We start from the raw sequence: 16,871 nt of genomic DNA, 5'->3' as shown, positions 1-16,871 counted from the left end.
CTCCCCAGTATCTACAGCTGTGTGCAGCTCAGAGGAAGGGTATTCTCACCAGGCAGTTGAGCCCTGCTGCTTTAGCTCCATTGATGTCCACTGCACCCTCCAAGCCACCACTTCAGGCCATACCCTGTCCCAAGGAGCAGCCTCACTGCAGGGAATGGCTGGGACAGGAGTCCTCTGGTGGGTAATGTGAGCTGGGACTCACCTGGGACAGGCCACACCTGATCCCAGCCTAGTGGTGTACAACATCCCTGGATGAAATTCCGTACCCCGGCTCTGGCTGGCTGAGCGAGCAGGTTCCTGGGGCAGGGATTGTTCCCTCCCTGTTTGGGAGGTGCCACAGCACTTGGCCCAGCATGGACTTGACCCTCAGCTGAAGGGTTCTGCTGCTCTGTGAGCCCACCCAGTCCTTTCCTGTCTCCAGAAGAATCCACCAGCGGCTTGGCACCCCTTTGAAAGCTCCAGGATTGAACACTGGTCTGAACTGACAGCAACAACGACCCAGCACACTTATCTCCAGGTCAAGCTAAATATTTTATTTAGCTTCTAAAGGAGTCAATGCCTTTCTCTCTTTTTTCCTTTATTTTAAATCTCGGAATGCTACTGACTCTCATGAATATTGATGAGGATCATTAGTCACCGAACATTTCACTTCCCTTCTCTTTTCCCCGTCTATATAAAAGCTTCATCTTTGTTAAAGGGAGAAAAAAAGAATCCATCTCAAGTTGTATCTCTGGATATGCTTTAAGATTAGCTCTATTAATACATTTCTAGAGGAGTAAATACCCATGGGAGGAAATCCTGGGTGTAAAAGGACACGGAGACACTGACCCCTAGACTGGAGCTGCACTAGAGAGAACTGGGAAGCTTTGTGCCGGATGTTCTTTGCTCTGTGAAGGTTCATGGTGGTAGCCTTGAGTACTAAATAATCCTGGCATTGGCCGCCTGGCTGGGGGGATTCCACTCACCCACCCTCTCACACATGGTCCCCACCCATCCTGCAGGTTTTTGACCATTCCCATCCTTCCATCTTCATCAGCCTCAACCTGAAGGCTTCAATCACATTGAGTGAACACAGGTGGGTTGGGGGTTTGGCCAGGTACAGCAAATAACTTGGGCAAACATGAAAAGCAGGACTTGCAGCATTCAGTTGGATACTTCACAACCAGATTTCCTTATTTCCTTATGATAAGAAAGCATTTTGAGAGGGGTTTAAAATCAAGTCAGCTCAAACACAGACATGTGCATTGCTGGGTGCTTGGCAGTGTCTTTCAGTCAAATCCAACACAGTCCCACTTCACTGAGGAATGGAAGCAGGATCATTTTGCTGGCCTGAAACACAAAATTTCATCCCGTTTTGTCATTATAGCAGTGAAACAGAGCTGCCTCACACTGCTCCTGTAAGAGAGGAGCTTCATGCTGCAGGTTGGGACTGCAGGGATGGGGTTATGTGACACACAGGGAAACCCTGGGGATGGAGCTTCAAAATGAGTTATTTCAGCCTTTTCCAGGCACAGAAAAGGCATCAGCTCCCTGGTGCCCAGAACACTAGAGGATTTCATCTTCACACCAGTCTTAGTTCCCACCCCACAGCCTGTTGGCCTGGAAGTGCTCCAGCACTCCAGTTTCTGCTCACAATTGCACGGCAGATTTCCTCATGCTGGCTTGAGAGCCGTTTCAATGGCAGGCCTGGCTGTTTGTCGATCCAGAGTGTGTCTCAGGGTGGGACTTACAAGGCTGCAGTGGTTTTAATTGATATTCTAAGTGACAGGAGCTTGGTACTGCTTCATTGCTCCAGTCTGGGCAGCAGCAAACCACCTCTGCATGTGTCTGCCTCCAGGAGAGGGAGGCTGGAGATCCAGAGCAGGCAGGAACAATCCCGGTGTCTCCTTGCAGCCATGTGTGCGTGTCTGTGCCCCAAAAGTGCCTCCCAAAATAGCAGAAATTATGTTCTCCCTTTCTCCAGCCTTGGGTAGAGATGTCCTGTCACAATCTTGCCGCCTTTCTGACCAAAATCTGGATTGTTTTCTTGAAAGCAATGACTTGCAGATACCTGGAGGGCATGAGACTTCCACACAGCCAGGCCATTGTGTCCATGTCAGGGGGGTTTACAGCATCATCAGCACCTGACTTGATGGCAGAGCCAGATCTGCCTGTCCAGGCTCTGCTCTGGTGGTCACCATGTCCTTTAGGGGTGGCCTGGCAGTGCTGGGTTATTGGTTGGACTCCGTGATCTCCGAGGTCTTTTCCAGTCTAAACAGCTCCATGATTCTGTGTCAGCAGTGTGACTGGGATCATTGATCACACTGCTGCCAGCAGCCTCCCTGGCAGGGTCCCCACGGACACGAGGGAGGAAAGCTAAATGACAGACCCCAGGCTGCAGCAGCAGCTCTGCAGAGAGGGGAAAACTATCAGCAGATGCAGTTCCAAGGGAAATTCAACCTGGAGCAGAGTGGAGGTGGGAAAGCCAGAGCTGCCACGGAGCCTTGGACCTCCTGTCATTCATGTCCCCCCACCTCCTGATTGAAAATAAACTGCCCCAAAGCCCACAGCACCAAAAGATGGCCAGGCAGCTGTGGCAGGGTGAGGTCCACAACCTTATCCTTTCCTGCTTCCAGGTGCAGTTCACAGGACAAGCTTTTACCAACAGCTTGCTATATTCCTCAGGTGCACATCCCATTTCAGTGCCAGAAAGGATCTAAAGGGGCATGGCAAGGGCAATGGAATTCAAGTGGCTGAAATAATCTATATCCCACCCTAGATATTGATCCATGTATATAAATAATGGAATCCCGGAATGGTTTTGCTGGGAAGTGACCTTAAAGACCATCCTGTTCCACCCCCTGCCATGGGTAGGGACACCTTCCCAGGTTGCTCCAAGCCCTGTCCTGCCTGGCCTGGAACACTTCCAGGGATGGGGCATCCACAGCTTCTCTGGGAAACCTGTGCCAGGGCCTCAGCACCCTCACAAAGAAGAATTTTCTCCCAGTATCCCATCTAATGCTGCCCTCCTTCAACTCTAAGCCATCTCCTCTTGTCCCACCACTACATTCCCTTGTGAAGAGTCCCTCTCCAGCCTAAGATTCCTGAAATGTTTTTAGTGGGCCCCCCAAAGGGAGTCCCTGCAAAGAACCAGTGCACAGATTCCGCAGGATCCAGGCTCTCCTGCACACACCTGCAGGCTGAACGGCGAGAGAAGCAGCTCCTGAAATGTCTGACACTGGTACTCAGGGAGTGAGGAAGGATCGTATTCATTTATTTAAGACCACGCAGCAATAGCTTTCCACAGGGGACTGCTGCTCAAATCAATAGATAAAATGATACCCTTCGACCATTAACTGCTACAACAACACCGTTACCGTAAAGCTCCCGAGCTTTGCATCAGATTTATGACCAGCAGAGTTGTTCAGCCGCTCTACAGCCGCTGCAGACAACTGGAACATCACGGATGGAGCTCTGCTCCCCCTCTGCAAAGGAGCAGAGAGCAGCAGGAAGTTGGGGAGAACGAAGAGCAGATAACACAGGATCTCTCCCTCGGCAGCATCCTCGGGAATGTGTGTGCTGCACCAGCCGGGACTCGGCTCATAGCCAGAGGGGTCCTGCCTTACCCAGTTTTCCAGCTGACCCAACCCAGGCAGTTTCCCCCGACAGCAGACACAGGCAGATCTTACACTGCTTTTCCTCAGGTTTCACTTACATCCCTGCCTTGTTCAACTCCCAGACACACAAAGCATCACGGAAATATCAATGAGACCTCTGAGATAACAACGCATCCCTAACAACTCCTAGGGAGCGGCTCTATCCACTCTTCCTTCCCAATGCCTTTGACAGATAAAGAACAAAAGGCTCAATGCATTTTACCCGGAGCTGCCGGCCCTGATCAATTGTGACAGTGTCTGCTGGGGACACGAGTGACAGCACTGGGAGAGGGGAGCTCCCCCAGCATGGAGCTGGGAGCCTCCCGGAGGGGGTGACACCTTCGCTGGGAGTGATAGCAGAGTGAACAATGCAAAGTTCCCACCACATCCCTCGGGGAGCTCGGAGATCAGCTGATAACGGAGCTGCCACCACTGCGGCTCCCGGGGCAGTTTGTGCCAGGGATCCTGCAGCTTGGAGCAAAGCTCAGCAGAAATCCCATTCCCAGGGCGCAAAGCCCAGAGGACAAAGCTGTGGGAAGATGCTGGGGTGCTGTTGGAGTTGTTTCTGGGCTGTTGAGCTCTGCTGTGTGCACAAGAGGCTGAGCAGAGCCAACACTGTTTGAACTGAACCAAGTGACATGTCACAGGTCTGCTCCCCAAGGACAGACCCTTTCCACTGTCAGGCCAGAGAACCAAGAGGAGTTTGACCTTCTGCAGCAGCACTGAGGTTGTTGGCATCTGGTAGAGGAGAAAGGTCACGTTTTACAGGGATACGAGGGACTAGGTCCTATTTATCCTTGAGGCTCAGGAAGATTCATGCTCAGCCTGTGCTGCTGCAGATGTAAAAGTCACTTGCAAGATCCAGATTAAGTGTTCCCATAAATCCAAGCAATTCTGAGGCAGCAACTGCCTTGCTGGGCTGTTAATGGGTGGCACAAATATGCCACTGTGCCTCAGTGCCATGCTCTAATCAGAGGTTTTCCTGGCAGGAAGGGTTCACTGAACCCAGTTTGAACTATGGCAGGGAGCAGAAGAGGCGGTCAAGCAGAGAGACATTTGGAGCAGAGGCACAGCCAGCTTCTCTGAACAAGCTGTTTTTTCCCAAAAGAGCAGCAGGGACTCCATCCCCGAGCTCCAGCTGGTTTCTCTCCAGGCAGTAACACGGAGCCTGACAGAGACAGGAGCTGCAAATCAGACCATTGTAGAAATATTGTGAGTCCCTCTGTTCTCCGCTGGAGAAATGGAAGGGTATGGTGGGATGGATGATCAGGGGTGGGACATCAGATGGACCTGGAGCTGCTGGAGTGAGTCCAGAGAGCCCGTGGGGATGCTCCAGGGCTGGAGCCCCTCTGCTCTGGAGCCAAGCTGGGAGAGCTGGGGGTGCTCACCTGGAGAGGACAAGGCTCCAGGGAGAGCTCAGAGCCCCTGCCAGGGCCTAAAGGGGCTCCAGGAGAGCTGAGAAGGACCTTGGACAAGGGATGGAGGGACAGGACGAAGGGGAATGGCTTCCCACTGCCAGAGGGCAGGGATGGATGGAAGACTGGGGAGGAATTGTTCCCTGGGAGGGTGGGCAGGCCCTGGCACAGGGTGCCCAGAGCAGCTGTGGCTGCCCCTGGATCCCTGGGAGTGTCCAAGGCCAGGCTGGAAGGGACTTGGAGCACCCTGGGAAATTGGGAGGTGTCCCTGCCATGGCAGGGGGTGGAATGAGATGGGCATTAAGGTCCCTTCCAAGATAAACCATTCCATGATTCTATTGATTCTGTGACTGAACTGGGCACAGATCTGCCTGCAGCCCTACAAATGGCATTGCATCCACGCTCTGTGCCCACCATGTTATCCAGGATTTCAATATTTGTGACACGCTTTAAAACTTAAACTCAGCTTGGTGTTTAAATCCATCTCCTTTCCTCTTTGTCCTCTTTGGTATTGCATTTCTCCACCTCAGCACTGCTGCCCAGCTCCCCAGGGACCCCAACTGTGCCCCGCAGCAGTGCTGCTGCAGCAGGAGCCGCAGCCCTCGTCCCTGCAGGAGCTGCAGACTGCCTCAGAGAAGCTATTAAGAAGCAGTCAAATAGAGCAACCTTTCATTGACAAGGCACTCGGCCCTTTAAACGATTCCAAATAGTGTTTTCTTTTTATTGCTTTCTGCAGTTTAACAGCCTTGATTTCAAGTTACTTTGGCTTATGATAAACTCCGGATCTGTAACGCCTCTATTCTCTCCCTCTTTGGTCTCTCTCACCCACTTCTTCTTTATGTTTTTATTAAAAAAAGATCCAGGAAAACAGATAGCAGATTAAAAGGGAAACAAATTGAAATGGGTCAAATGTATCTTGCTTAGATGACAGCCACCCCATTAGATACTTTTAACCAGGACAAATAATCCGTTTGGAAGCATAAGTGGGCTTTTACATTTATTCTAAATTACAAACCAAATGATTGCAGCCTCAAATGGAAGCACTGGCTAATTGCACTAATATCTCACTAATTCCAGCACCAAGGAATGGGGGAAAAACGAATGATTTTCACCATTTTACCAATTATTCAATTTAGGCCAAGGTAGATTATGTAAACCCTGGGCTGCGCTTCCTCTCCATTTTGTGATCTATGACAAGGACTGGAATTCCAGTTATTAATAATGGAGGAGCTATAATTATTCTAAGGATGGGTAAGAGATAATTACAAGCCATAAACCCAGCTTTCATACACACACACACAATTCTCTCCCCATGTCTGGCAGCACCAAAACCTTGCTGCAGACTGGAGACTCCCTGAAGCTCAGGACAAAGCCCCACGTGGAGCTGCAGTGCTCACAGGTCACGATGTGAAGCCAGAGCTGGGAGCAGGAGCTGGCAGCTGCCCATCTCTGCAGGCAGGCAGGGCTGGTCAGAATCAACCTTCCAGAGGCTGGAATTAGGGGATCCTGAAGGTTCCTTCCAACCCAAACCACTGTAGGACTCCGGTCGTAGGAGAACCATAGGGTTCTCTGATCCCTAGAAGCTGCAGTCTGTGAGGGCTACATGGACACAGGAATCATCCCAAACAGAGCAGGCTGGTGGCTCTCCTTGGATTTTGGCCACCACTGTCCCTGTCTCTCTGGGCCAGCTCACCCCTCTCCCATGTCTGAGATCTGCGGTTGAATCCCATCTTTGCAGGACCTCCCCCTTCTCCCAACCACTTGCTGTTGGGGCAAGTCCAGAGGAGGCCATGAACTTGACACGAGGACGGATGCACCTTCCTGGAGAAGACTGGGTTGTGTGGAGACCTTACAGCACCTTTCAGTATCTGAAGGAGCCACAGGGAAGCTGGAGAGGGACTCTGTCAGGAACTGTAGTGATAGGACAAAGGGGGATGGGTACAAATGGAAATTTACACCAGATATCAGGAAGAAATTCTTCACTGTAAGGCTGGACGGATACTGGCACAGGTTGCCCAGGGAGGCTGTGGATGCCCCATCCCTGGAAGTGTCCAAGGCCAGGTTGGACAAGTCCTTGAGCACCTGAGTCTAGTGGGAAGGCTCCCTGAACATGGCAGGGGAAGTTGGGACCAGAGGATTTTTAAGATCCCTTCCAACCCTTAACATTTTGGGATTCTATGAACAAAAGAACAGAGCTTTTCATTAGCCCCAGTGCCTTCCAATAAGATCCCAAACCTTCAGAACAAAGAGTCAAGGTGAGATTGCAGCCCAGACTGCAAAACTTCCAAGGCCTCACTCTTCACCCTTCCAAAACTGAAGATTTGTCTTACGCTGCCCAAGAGCCCTCGTGGCTTTCAAAGAAAAGTTGTGCACCTTGGATCTGGGCAGCCCTTCCCTGAGCTGATTTCTGCAGCCCTCACCCAGCAGAGATGATCTGCCAAGCTCTCCCAATCGCACAGAAGGCAGAGCACTCGTTGCTGCAGCTCTGCAGCACAGGCTGCTGGTTCTGCTGTGCTTTGTGTGGTGAATGGAGACACCTTGAATGCACAATCCCGTTCTGACACAAACAGAGAGCGGCTGCTGCCGGAGATAACTGCGGCACAACCTTTTCCTGGCACAGCAGGCAGTGTTTGCATCCCTCTGAAGAGGAGGGTTTGTCCTTCCCTGAGCACAGATCATTAACCACTCACTGCTTCAGGAGGAAGATGCTGCACCAAATCCTTCTGTCCCTTTCCCCAGCCGTGCCTGCTTTCCCCGCTCCATGCTGGGCACGAGGATGAAGCCCACCCCTCATTCTCCAAGAGCTGTGTTCATCCCGTGGAGATGCCACCTGCCCTCCACATGTGAGGACACCAGAGCTAGCGAAGTGTCTGGAAGGGGGCAGACAAAGGAGCTGCCCTGCCCCGCTGCCCTGCGTGGGGGGACATTGTTGTAGGCACCTTCCAGCAGCTGGTGGCTGGCAGGAACAGGTGGTGGAGGTGAAGGCTGACACCTCTCAGTGCTTAATCGTTCCCGTTAGTAGCTTTATGAATGGCAGCCAAAAAGTGCCATAATTGCTGCAGTGAAGCTTGCTAATGACTCGAGTTAGATCTGGCAAGTAGTCAGAGAGAGGAGACAAGAAGTGAAACTGCAGGAGCAGTGTCTGAATTCCTGCCTTGGACCCCTGTAGAGAAGAGCAGAGCAAGCCCAGCTTGGGAGCAGCAGGTATGGACAGGGAGGGACCAAGCATGATGGGTGAGCAGGGAGAGATATTCCAGCACACCCCTTCTCTGCCCTTGGGGAGATGACTGCATGAGAAAGGAGAAGTGGGAATAGAAGAACAAGCTCAAATTTTCAGAGTAGCTCAAAATCCCTTTTTTGGGGGGACTAAGGTGACCCACCTCCTAGAAAACATCTTTCTACTCCAAAATCACCTCGAATCAGGGTGGCACAAGCCCTGGGGAAGCAGGGTAACTCAGTCACTGCCAGCCTCAGCATCACCACCAGCCCCTGCAGAACCTCCCTTGCACTGCAGGTGCCTTGGACATCCAGCCCACCCTGCGTGGCTCCCACTGCTCCACCCTCATGGCCACGGCAGAGCCGTTCCCAAGGAGCAATCCAGCCCCTCCTGGGCTAACAGCACGCTCCTCCTGATTATGTATCTGTTTCTGAATGTTAACAAACAGTCGGCAGCAGCTGATTGAGTGGGTTATTAGCAGAATGAAGACAGATGGTGGAGGATTAACTCCAAAGTGTCTTCATTGCACGGCCCGTCATTGCAGACAGCTCTCCCTCTCCCTCTGTCTGCAACTGTCACCAGCTCCATTTCACACCACAGCTCCCAGTGCACACCAGAGCACGGGCCCAGCACGAGACCAGCCCATCATCAATCACACGAGCACAGAGCAGCCACGCTGGAGCTGTGCCTTCCTGCTCCCCAGCCAAATCCCACCCCCAAATCCAGACTTTTCCTACTGAGGGCTTTACAAAGCAAGAAGTGGTTGCACCTGATACAGCAGAGCAGAGCAAGGACAATGCCCACACTGGGTTTACTGTGCCAATCACATAGTGCCTGACAGCTGGGAGAGGCTCCAACACTGCACCTGGACCTGTCTGATCACTACACAGAGACTGAGAGGAGGAACTGGTGGAACTGACATGGGCAGAAGCACATCCATGGACACCTCATTCTGGGGCCCAGCTCAGCTGCAAGAGCCACATCTGCAGCCAGCTGTGCTAATGGATATCATCCCTTGCCAGCTGGTCAACCAACACAAGCACAATGTCACCAAAGACCTTTGCTGGTCATCTCTAACCCACATCTATTTCACCCCCCTGGGAGAGGTTGCCAAACGGATCTGTGAGCATCCAGACTGGATCTTCTCCGTGGGGACAGCCAAAACCACCATGTTCACAGAATCACAGAACCACAGAATATTCTGAGGTGTGAGTGACCCACCAGGATCACTGATCCAGCCCCTGGCCCTGCACAGACCCCCCAACAATCCCACCCTGTGCATGCCAGGCAGCGTTGTCCAAAGGCTCCTGGAGCTCTGGCAGCCTCGGGGCCGTGCCCATTCCCTGGGGAGCCTGGGCAGTGCCCAGCACCCTCTGGGGGAAGAACCTTTTCCCAACATCTAACCAAAGAAATGATTTCCCATCAGTAAATGATTCTTCCACACTGTCAAGGCTCCCAGCTCCTCTTGTGCTTATCTACCTCCAAGCCATTGTAGAAGTCTCCAGTAAGCGACGGAAGGTTCTAATGGTCCCTGCAATTACCTGTTTCCTCTGGCATGGAGACCCCACATCTCATATTATCCCACTGCCCCACTGCCTTCCTGTGCCTTCAGTTCCTTCAGCTCCCTTGTGGTTATTAATAGGGCTCTTCTTCAGACTCTTTATAAAGGGAGAAAAAGCTCTCACTTGGCACAAATACGAAAGGGGTGCTGCTCTCTCTCCTCACCCTGGCAACGGGACTGGCCCAAAGAGTCTTACTCAGATACTTTGGGCAGGAAATTCCTGTAGATGACCAGACATCTGACCCCACCCCAGCTCACACACCATACAGTGTGGATCTGCACTGCAATCCTCCAAAACCCTGGGAGGCTGGATGTCTGCAATTGTCATCTGTAACTGCTTCTAATGAAAACACAAGTCCTAGGTGGTCTTTGTAGCCACGGAAATCCCCCTGACTTTTGTTTTTGGCAGATTGTACCTTTAAACATAATGGCCCTGCAGCCTGCAGGGGCCAGAAACTGGCTGCATGTCAGGCAGGAACACTTTGTTCCCTTTCCCTCACAAAAGCTTTACTTTTGGCCTTTCATGTTTCTTTGTTCTCTCCACACAAAGCCACGCTCGGCCTGAAAAGGGGGCTCACTTCGTCGGCTGACGCAGGCTCTGAGTCCATCAGGGGACCAGAGCAATCCCAAAGGGCTGGTAGGATGCCCAGGGTTCTGCCAGCTCTCCAACACCTCATGAGCATCCCCAGGGTCTGGGCACAGCCACAGGCAGCCTGTCCAAGAGGCTTGAGGGACAGGAACGTACTGAGAGGGAGGCTGCACCTTCTCACAGCACTCCTGTCCCGTGGGGCAGCCCCTTCCCATTAAAAACATCCTTTAATCAATGTTTAAAGAGTGTGTGGTAATTAACAAGCACGAGGTGAAGTCTTGTGAAGTATTTTCCCCATGTTATCAGCTCAGTATCAGGGCTCCTGGGAACGTGAGTGAACCTTTGATCTTCTAAGGGATATTTGAGCCATAAACTTGCCTCTATGAGAGTTTTACTCCATGGAAACAAACTCACCTTCTATTCTCATAGAAAAAGGCTTCCTGCAGGAGCAGACACCCCCATGGCTAACTGCTGACAACACTCCATCCCATGCAGGGAAAAAGAATCATGCAATAGTTTGGATTGGAAGGGACCATTCAGGGTCACCCAACCCAACCCCCCCTACAGTGAGCAGGGACACCTTCCTCTAGACCAGGTTATTCAGAGCCCCATCCAGCCTGACCTTGGATGTTTCCAGAAAAGGAAGAGCAGCAGGGCAAGAGATGTCCAAATTATTTCCAATCTGAGTCCCTAAAAAGGGTTAAATCCATGCTTGAGTCAATTTTCCAATTCCCAGAGTGACCTCACAGAAGCCAAACTCCCTGTGACACATCCTGGAGACCCTCCCATCTCACAGGGCTCTGGGCTTGCTTCTCTCATCCAACATTAATCAGAAGGAGCTGCACCAGGGCTGGCTCCAGGAAAGGAAGCTACCAGAAGCAAGGATGTCAGTTCTTCTGAGCATAAATAGTTTTTGTTTAGTTATTATGCTTCATAATTATTTATGATATTTCTATGGATTAATCAATGCTCATAAAGTACTTGAGGAATGACTGGAATATAAAATAGGGAAATTTTAGCAGAAGTTTGAAGAGCAATATAACGGTGACTCTGCGAGGTTCAAAGGCACTGGAAACTGGGATTCTGGAAGAGTCATGGTGACCACTGCCACCCAACTAGGACAAGAAGAGTAGAGGCAGCAATTGCTGCAAGAGCTTCCTGTGTGACAAATGCTTTCTGTAGGAAAAGACAGTGGGTTTTGGACGTATGAAACTACAAAGCTCCTGCTCCTCTCTTGCAGCTTCACGGAAGGGCCTCCCCACATCTTGCCCTCTAAGATGTTCCAGAGATCAAAGGGGAAGCAGGATTTTCTCCTGGGTGGGTACAAGAACCCAGCACATCCTTAGAGGTGAAGCCCTTCACAATGAGATTGCTAAAGAGGAAGAAGAAGAGAAGGTGAGGGAACTGCTCACCTTCAGTCATCCTGCGGTACTTCTCCTTGTACATGAACCCCAGTACTAGGCAGCATCCTCTTCCTGGGAGCCCCAGTTCTGCAAGAGAAGAGAGGGCGGGGTTAGACTGGGCTGAGGACAGGAGCAGGCACCTGGGGCTGCTGCAGGGAGCAAATCCTGCTGGAGACACCCTTCAGGAAAAGCGCCAGGAAGGTGGGCACGTAACTGAAGTCTTTGGTCAGCCTCACAGAGCTGGGCTGGGCCGGGGCCCAAGGCAGTGTATCTAAAGACAGGAGGGTCAGCATCCCCTCCCTTGCCTGTCCTTAAGCACTCCTCTACTCCAAGTGAGGGAATGAGCTGCATCTTCCTCCACAGCAGCGTGTTGCAACAACAGGACTCTTTTATCCCTTTCTCCCTTAGTGGGCAGCAAAGTGAAACGGGAAACGGCCCTCAGTAGGGAAGAGAATTCTGGCCTGAGGAATCTTGCTCTTTAGAAGCAAGCAAGTGACCCTATGAGCAGGAGAGTGCCAGAGTCTGAGGAGGCACAGGCCTTTGATGCCTTGATTTGTTAATGGGGCTTTTTGACTCTTGGTAACAAACAGCGAGATCTGAGCGTTGGTTTTTCCAGAAGTAGGCTGCGAGCACAGGCGCTCTCTCCCCGTGCGGGTCTCAGAGAGGCAGAGAGCTCTCGTTCTTCAAACAAATCCTCCTGCGCCACAGTGCAGAAAATTAAGGTACCGTGTCCCCAACGCTGCCTGCGGACCTGTGGAGCTCCTCGGGGGCTTCTGTGCTCTGCAGAGCCCCGCTGATCAAAGCCCCTTTGATGTTTACTTAATGTGGACTGTGGACTGTGCAGAGCCCCCTGTGCCGCGGGAGGAGCGCTGGGAAGTTTCCTGCGCCGCTCCCAGGAGGGGAAGGCGGCGGAGCAGGAGGATGGAGAGTGAAGAGTGGCTGGAGAGTGCAGCAGGACCTGCCCGGCAGACTTGGCCTTCAGTGCCACCAGGCAAACACAGGGTTGAATCGCAGATCTGGAGCATGTCCAGAGGAAGAGGGAAGTGTGATCTGATGTGGTGTGCAGGGAATATCCCCAGATCCATGTGGGTATAGACCCAGATATAGAGAATCCCTTCCTAACAGTGCTCGCTGCCATGGCGTCCCAGCAGAGTGGTTACATCCTCCTCTTGTGCACAGTGTGAAGCAGAATTTGAGCCTAGACCTAGAAAAAAACCAGACTTCTTTTGATGCTGGGGCACTCAGGGTGCACACAAGCCCAGTCAAAGCACTTCCTCTAGCATTTTACAGGGCTCCACCTTGCAGGAAGCTCCTGGTCCGAAGGCTCCCACCAGGGAGGAATCAGCATCTAACCAAAACAAATCACACGTGTAATCCCACTGAGGCTCATGCTCAGACAAAAGCAAGTCTCTTGAAATAAACAGAGTAAGCTGAAATGTAATTGGTCCCCTAAATCCGCCTTGTCCTGCAGGGAATGCCCTGGAGAGAAACAGGTGTCTCCAGCTGTCACGATGTCTTTGGGGGTGCTTGTAAGTCTCTCATCAGCCAAAAAAAGATGGTGGAGACTAACTCAGGTGAAGATGTCTAAGCACCAGGGCAGATGAAACAACCACCAGAACTCTCAGTAGTTTTTTGAATTAACAGGAAGTGGTAATAAGCAACTGTTGTGCACCTCCAGTGGTGGAAAGCAGTCCTCTTGCTCTCCAGAACAGAGATAACGTGCCCCACCATGGTCTGCACAAAGCGCACAGACACACTCAGGAAGGTGTAGGCCTGCAGAGTGTTGGATGTCTGTGACTGCAGGGACACCCAGCTCAGGCTGCCTCCCTCAGCCCTGCCTGATAAGGAGAATCGATAAGACCTTGCTGACCTTGGGGGAGGTTTCCACACAGGCTCCTGTGAGGACACGCACTCCGTGTGCCTGGCAGGGCTGTGAGCCTGCCTGGAGCCCCCAGGGCCGACTGCGCAGAGCCAGCAAAGCAGGTGAGAGCCTTTATGTCTTTATTGATAGGAAAACAAAACCCCATCGATTGCTATTGAGCCTCCAACGAGCACCAAGGTATCAAAGTAATTAAAACAACACAATTAGATTAGCGTCAGACAAGGCAGCAGAGCCCACAGTGCAGCCGAGCGAGCCAGCACTGCTCTGACTCAGTGTGCCCACGGGGGCTGTGTGTGGATGCCGGCTGGGTTTCCACACAGACCTGGAGGGAGGGGGCTGCCACACCCTGCACACACCATGAGCACAAACATCACCAACATCATGGAATGGTTTGGGTGGGAATGGACCTTAAGGACCCTGCCACGGGCAGGGACACCTTCCACTATCCCAGGCTGCTCCAAGCTCTGTCCAACCTGGTCTTGGGCACTGTCAGGGATCCAGGGGCAGCCACAGCTTCTCTGGGCACCCTGTGCCAGGGCCTCGCCACCCTGACAGGTCCCTGGGGAGCTGGGCAGCAGTGCTGAGGTGGGGAAGTGCAATACCAAAGAGGACAAAGAGGAAAGGAGATGGATTTAAACACCAAACCGGGTTTAAGTTTTAAAGCGTGTCACAAATATTGAAATCCTGGATAACGTGGTGGGCACAGAGCGTGGATGCAATGCCATTTGTAGGGCTGCGGGCAGATCTGTGCCCAGTTCAGTCACAGAATCAATAGAATCATGGAATGGTTTATCTTGGAAGAGACTGTAACCCTCATCTCATTCCAACCCCTGCCATCAGCAGGGGCAACTTCCAATATCCATGGGTGCTCCAAGCCCCATCCAATCCGGCCTTGGACACTTCCAGGGATCCAGGGGCAGGTACAGGTTCTCTGGGCATCCTGTGCCAGGACCTTACCACCCTCGCAGGGAGGATTTTTTTCCCAATCTCCCATCCATCCCTGTCCTCTGGCAGTGGGAAGCCATTCCCCTTCATCCTGTTCCTCCATCCCTTGTCCAAGGTCCTTCTCAGCTCTCCTGGTGACTCTTTAGGCCCTGGCAGAGGCTTTAAAGTCTCCCCAGAGCCTTCTCTTCTCCAGGTGAGCACCCCCAGCTCTCCCAGCCTGGCTCCAGAGCAGAGGGACTCCACTCCTGGAGCATCTCCATGGGCTCTCTGGACTCACTCCAGCAGCTCCAGGTCCTTCCAATCATGGTGGCCCCAGGGCACCCCAAGCCAGGGCAGTGCTGAGGGCAGCAGGAGCTGCAGTGTCCTGGGACAATCCCACCACTCAGGTGTCACCTGAGCTCTCACCTTCCCCTTGCACTGAGCAAAAAGCTCCCCAAAAGGGGTTTGTGGGCAGGGGCTCCAGCCCCAGGCAACGACTGCGCTGCCCAACAGGTACCAGCTGCCCCAGCTGAGCCCTCAGAGAGAGAGGGAGGCTCAGGCTGAGCTGGATCTGGAGGAAATGTGAGTTCCTGCCTCTCTGGAGCCTGGCTCAGCAGGCTGCTGTGGGTGCCTGTCTCCCGTTTGCCTCCCCAAGGGGTGCTATAATTAACACTTATAAACCACTTTGATATCCCATGATGAAAGGAGCTGTACAAAAGCACTGCATTATAATAATTCATACCATAAATTTGTGAGAACATGCAAAAATCTTTATAGCTAAAGGCACCTTTAAATACTTGAGAGCGCCTTTAAAAGGTAAAATACTTCAAGATGACTCTGCTGCTTAAGGATGTCTCACCATTTTGGCTTTTAGTGGCTACCTAAGGCTAAAATAGTTAAGCAGATACCCAGCATTTTAAATGTCTTGGCTTTAGGAGGGCTGCTGAGACACACTGAAACCAGAATATTTTTAACCCTTGCGTGGCCCCGTCTCCTCCAAATCAATTCCACCCATTTCATTGTGAAGACAATTGAAATTGCGTTGATCATCCCACGCACTGTGGTGAAGTGGGAGCTAAAGTATCCTTGTTGGAAAACACACAGAACCATGGTTCCAACTCTCTCAGAAGTACCTGCATTCATTCACCTCCAAACTGGCAGAAGAGCCACTCACTGGGCAAAGCAGGAGCAACTTCAAACCACAAATTTCCAATGACAATGAAGCAAAAGCCAATTAAAAGCAACAAGACCTTGGAGTTTTCCAGAAAGGCATCCTCAGCCTGAGAAACAGAGGGGAAAGATGTTTAGGAAGAAAGATCTCTCAGTACTGGCCTAAACTATGGATTCCTCCTGCTTTTTCCTCACTTCTTTCATTGTATGGGATATCTTTACTCAATTTCAAGGCAATTCCTTCCCTCAGCACTCAGGAAGGGAAGAAAATATCCGATCACCGGTGCACTAAAGGCTAAAGCTGCAAAGCTGTAATAAGGGTTTATTAACATAATCATAATATGTACTATTGTGTAGCTGTATCCCACCAGGAATGATAATAAACATTTAATAGCCCAATAATACCTGTTTAATAATTTTTCAGCTCACCCTGTCTAATTGCAAGTTTATTAAAGAACGATAAACTTTATAATCGTTGTAAAGGCATAATTGCAATTCCATTGCTTATTTAATATTGAGCTAATGATATTACAACTAAGTTATATTTTCCCATACATATTAAATATCAATTAGCTGGTTTAAACTATTGATTTGTATTTAATTAACTATGCTATTATATACCAATTAAACTCTTATAAGAGAAGCAGAAACAGCTGGTCTCTTAAATTAAATTTTTAAAACTTTGTATTAACATAAATATCACGTTTCCATTTTGTCATGTTTTCCTTCTACAGTGATGGCAATTTTCTACCTGTAAATAATTTTTTCTGTTTATGTGTTACATCCATGAGTTTAACTCTACTTTCTGGGATGGGGAGTGGGCAACCTCCACGGCAGATATCCTACTGTCAGTGACACCAAAATGTGGCAACTGGGAAAGACAGAGGGCTGGAAAAGCCTTATCTCACCTGGGGATCCCAGAAGCAAAGAACTCAGCTGGGAGCTCTTCAAAGAGCATGTAATTCTCCAAGGAAAGAAGCTCAACACCTTCTCAAGTTGGCCAGTGTGACAGGTGACAGGAGAAGGTGACAGGAGAAGATCCTACGTCACCAAATCAAAGAGATTTTGGTTATTA

The 16,871-nt window shown here is 51.0% G+C and overlaps 1 protein-coding gene across 3 annotated transcripts in view; it reads right to left on the bottom strand.

Moving 5' to 3' along the window:
- The window catches only part of KIRREL3 (kirre like nephrin family adhesion molecule 3), a 354,811-nt gene that overhangs the window by 116,319 nt on the left and 221,621 nt on the right, over window positions 1–16,871 (bottom strand). For 2 of the 3 annotated variants that reach the window (XM_066203572.1, XM_066203573.1), the window contains exon 2: window positions 11,830–11,907. The exons of the other annotated variant lie outside the window; for it this stretch is intronic. In XM_066203572.1, the coding sequence (XP_066059669.1) occupies window positions 11,830–11,907 (78 nt within the window). The remainder of the gene's footprint in view (window positions 1–11,829; window positions 11,908–16,871) is intronic. 3 annotated transcript variants of the gene reach the window in all.

This window comes from Chamaea fasciata, unplaced genomic scaffold (assembly GCF_029207755.1).
Source record: "Chamaea fasciata isolate MVZ Bird 193981 ecotype frontalis unplaced genomic scaffold, bChaFas1.0.hap1 SCAF_24, whole genome shotgun sequence".
NCBI lineage: Eukaryota > Metazoa > Chordata > Aves > Passeriformes > Sylviidae > Chamaea > Chamaea fasciata.
This window is presented reverse-complemented; position numbering and strand designations above follow the sequence as displayed.